The sequence below is a fragment of the Salmo salar genome, chromosome ssa03 (genome assembly GCF_905237065.1).
Source record: "Salmo salar chromosome ssa03, Ssal_v3.1, whole genome shotgun sequence".
Classification (NCBI taxonomy): domain Eukaryota; kingdom Metazoa; phylum Chordata; class Actinopteri; order Salmoniformes; family Salmonidae; genus Salmo; species Salmo salar.
In genome coordinates, this window is record NC_059444.1 from 12,587,004 (window position 1) to 12,591,690 (window position 4,687).

At 43.8% G+C, this 4,687-nt stretch overlaps 1 protein-coding gene across 1 annotated transcript in view; it reads left to right on the forward strand.

Moving 5' to 3' along the window:
• The window catches only part of LOC106598805 (ephrin type-B receptor 3), a 51,402-nt gene extending 49,494 nt beyond the window's left edge, over positions 1–1,908 (forward strand). Inside the window, exon 15 of the mRNA XM_014189812.2 lies at positions 1–1,908. This exon is cut by the window's left edge and continues 58 nt beyond it. Within this exon, the coding sequence (XP_014045287.1) occupies positions 1–57 (57 nt within the window). The 3' untranslated portion in view covers positions 58–1,908.
• Positions 1,909–4,687: the final 2,779 nt, after the last annotated feature.

A 4,687-nucleotide genomic window follows, 5' to 3' on the forward strand; every position in this document is an offset into this window, starting at 1 on the left:
AGTCAGAATGACATCGTTCGACAACAGATGAGCGCAACTCTCCCCATAAGGGTCTGAGGTTTGGATCTGGACCAACAGAACAACAAACCAACAAATCAGCAGAGGAAACTGGACCCACTAGAAACTACCTAGGAGCTCTACTAGCAGAACCCAATGAATGGATGACCCATTTCTAGACAAAACAAAAGTGGTCTGCTGTACCTAGACAAAACTAACATGGAAAAGGACATCTTGACTTTGGACAGCTTCAGTGGAGCTCTGTTGAGAATAGACTCTTGAGCAGCTTGTGGAGAACTTGATTATTGGTGTGTGCTCGCACTCAGTATTGACATTTGTGATTTCGAGAACCGTCCATTGACAGAAAGCCAAACTCCCCCTCAGGTTATGTTTGCATGTCTGCATGTGTTTTCTGCTGCCTGGGAAGCGTCCTTTTGCCAAAGTGATTCCCATGTCTTCCCTGCCTTTATCATTGACTTTGACCACGGATGGGAACGGATATGGATACTATGTACTGGAAAGATACAGGCGCAATGATGTTACAAAAGGGTTTGTTCAAATGATGAGTCTTTGAGGACGGATTCTATGGATTCTGAAGGAACGCGGACACCTGAAAAGATTGTATCCTAATGCCCTTGGTCAGAGAACTTGATTGCAGACTTCTATAAGAATTGCTGTTTTTTATTATCTTGTTTTGTCCACTTTCTTTAATTGTGGTCTTTCATGTCAGTGGAAGGTTTTGGTCTCATGATACTGTATGTGTCTTTGCGTGTCCCATTCACCTTCCCTGGAAAAAGGGGCTGACTGAGTAGGACGTATTTGACTGTAACACAGTACAGGACACACCATCATGTGCATGCCAAATTGGAACTGTTGTGGATGAACGTCATGTGAACAAGAGACAATGGTTCCGCATAACTATTACTCTATTTTCTTACTCTTATTTTATTCAACTATGTCTTGTTTTGGATGCTAAGTTATTACTTATAGCTGATAATAGTATTGCGTTTTCTACAGTAATTGAGGGATATCTATTTTTTTTTTTCACACATTAACTTAATACACTAGACAGTGAATTTAATGATTAAACAAGAATGAAATATTTTGTGGCAGCTGTGGCTCGTAGGAAAGGGTTAATGATGAACCATAGCTACTTCTAGTCACCATTGCTTGCAGACATTGTCAGCCTGTAGTACAGTTGTCAATTCCATTATTCTGGACACGCTACTGATATCTTAGCCTGGGGCTCCAGGCCGTTTGTGCTTTAACCAAATCGTCTCTGTGTTTTCCCATTGTAATGCCGAACATGTTTGGCCTGACACCGATAGTCAGAGAAGTTGGCTAAAGCACATAGAATATGGTACCAGGCTAACTGATATCTATGTTGATGTGTCGGATGTTTTCTTAAGTAAAATGTGTCAAGGATCCCTTGCAAATGAAATATGTTGCCATTAAGATGATAATTATGTGACCTCAATATCAACCCGACCCACAAAAAGTTTGAATTATTCAGTGAATTACTCTTGACATGTTTTTTTTTTTAAAGTACGCCAGCTGTCAGCATCTGCTGTGTTATATGATCTCCCCATCCCTACTAAATCCGCCCAGAGTTCATTTTCATTTGACCCCTCTGACCTCCGTGTGAACCCTCGTTTGTATGTTTGTTTATTGTTGGCAACATCAAAAGGAAAATGACAATTTAAAGGGGCCATGTACCAGGATAAAAAAAATCTATGTGAAATAAGAAAAATAAGGAAATGTATGTCCATCAGGGCAGACTTCTTTCTGTAAGACTAAGGTGTATGGAATTGTAAACAAACAAAAAAAAGAAACTAGAACAAAATACGCATTTCTCTCTTAGTATTTTTTCGATAATCATATGCAAATCAATTATTAAAGTGATCTATGGTATTCTCTTTTATTTCTCTGCGGGTCCAGCACAAAGTAATTCCAGGTCTTCTCTTCTTCCAGTCGTAGGACGAACATAGGGAATAGCAAGTATGTTTTTCTTTTAGAATATCATATTAGTTATGAAACTCATTCACTTTTAAGCTTAATCAAAGACCAGTCCACACAGCTCATTAATTAGTGAGAAAGCAGGACTATAGATTCGTCCTCCGTCATGGGAGAGGCTTCAAGGAAGCGAGATACCCTGGCATCATTCCAACAATGGTAGTGGCTCTATGTGCATTTTTTGGCAACCTGTACACGACCTGTGCACGACCTGTGCACGACCTGTGCACGACCTGTACACGACCCGTACACGACCCGTACACGACCCGTACACGACCCGTACACGACCCGTACACGACCCGTACACGACCTGTACACGACCTGTACACGACCTGTACACAACCTGTACACGACCGCATCATGTCACATCGATCTTGTCTTGCCAATATTGATGAGCGGTGCTGTCACCTGGCAACACCCTAGTGGTGGACACTTTACTGATGTTCTGTTTTTATTGACTGTGTTAAAACCGACCCTTGTGGATGGCCTGGAAGGCTAATGCAGATATTTATAGGTTTTTTTTGGACCCGATGCTGAGCAAGCAGGCGTATGATAATCTCCCTGAGGAGAGATCGGTGGTGACATGTCCATCTTCCTCCGAATTTGTCCTTGAGAAGATAGACGTACTGCCACCAACACCATATAGTGTCCCAGTTGAAGAAGAACGTGGGGATAGGTCATTGAGATGTATGGTTAGATCTGGCATGATTTCCTTCTTGTGTATAATTGAGTATATCTGGGCTATAATGGGTCTTGTTATAGATATTCTTCTTGTACTGTAGCCCTCAGTAAAGGTTGTTTAGGAACATACAGCACTAGACGTAGATGGGAGAAACCTATTAATATAGATACTGAAGCTGCCATCTTGGCCAGGTCTCCCTTGGAGAAGAGTCGATTTATGTCAATGGGTCAAATAAAGGTTGGGTTAAAGAATGAAGAATAGTATTGTAGGTTTTTGCAGAGCTTTGACTATACAGCACTTCAGTGCATTAGGTGTTGAAGATGAGGGCCTTGACTAACTAGTGCGCTCAGCCAGAGAGTATGCTCCATATTGACTGTGTGTAGTGTCGTTGACACGTGCTGTCAGGATAGGGGCGTCACATTCTATTTTTCTACAATGTAAATCAATGTTGATCCAACACAATATCTCTCAGGACCACCACGGACTAGAAGCTAGAAATCTTCAATCTTCCAGCACTTAATCGCAATAAAACTGTTTCGGAAACTCTCTTTTTTTTTTATCCTTCAATTTAATGCTAGACGACAGCAAGCTTCTCAGGAAAGGATGTGACACCATCCTCATATGACAGCCTATTAGGTAATGACAAATCAACTGAGACAGTTCATCTGTAGATTTTAATGAGCGTGCTTGATGGAGTAAGAACGGAGGACGCGGTGCGTAGATGGCAGGCAATTTCCTGCTTGCTTGTCGTATGCTCTTTGATGGCCAGACACTCGTGCAGTAGAACGGCAAATCTCCAGAGTGAGCCATGTGATTACTGGGAGATTAACAACAGACAAGCTCTTGTACTTACCACTGTGTGTACATGAGAGTGTGTGTGGGGAAGGATAATCATCCACCCACACACACATGCCAGCATGTGTGTGCACACACACACACACACACACACACAGACTAATACATGCACGTACACATGCACATTTGCTTGCACACACTCCCTTCCCCCCACACACGCACACACACACAAAACACAAATGCCACCCCCCCAACACACACACTATTCCACTCCCCACGCACAGATACATCCCCTAACCCCCCATCTCTCAGTACCCTCTTCTGATTCCACCCCCCCATCTCTCAGTACCCTCTTCTGATTCCACCCCCCTATCTCTCAGTACCCTCTTCTGATTCCACCCCCCCATCTCTCAGTACCCTCTTCTGATTCCACCCCCCCATCTCTCAGTACCCTCTTCTGATTCCACCCCCCTATCTCTCAGTACCCTCTTCTGATTCCACCCCCCTATCTCTCAGTACCCTCTTCTGATTCCACCCCCCTATCTCTCAGTACCCTCTTCTGATTCCACCCCCCATCTCTCAGTACCCTCTTCTGATTCCACCCCCCCATCTCTCAGTACCCTCTTCTGATTCCACCCCCCTATCTCTCAGTACCCTCTTCTGATTCCACCCCCCTATCTCTCAGTACCCTCTTCTGATTCCACCCCCCTATCTCTCAGTACCCTCTTCTGATTCCACCCCCCTATCTCTCAGTACCACCTTTTGGTTCCATCGGTACGGTTTCTGCCTAAGCTCATAGCGCTCATTTGCTATTCTGTCCAAAGCTAGTGTAATGCCTCCAATTACTGGAGGCTGTGCTAGCAGGCAGATTTGAAGCGAGGTTTGGCAGGCAGAGTTTGCTACGCATCAGGGACTTTTAACAGAGTAGTGATTTGCTGCCGGTGAGACGGCCGATGCTGTCTGTGCAGCCTCATCAGTGGAAAACTACCCCCTTCATGTAGAAAATGACAGGCTGTTCGGCTGAAAACTGCCAGGCTAGTCACAAAAAGATCTGCCTTTCAACTGTGCCTGCTATCTCTCATTGGGAGGAAACCTCAACACAGCAGATTGAAGGGTTTATCAAGGAGGATGGGGAAAGTTGACAGGTGAAGTTGTTGGGAAATGACAAAATGATGTTGTGCCATCAATAATCTACATAAT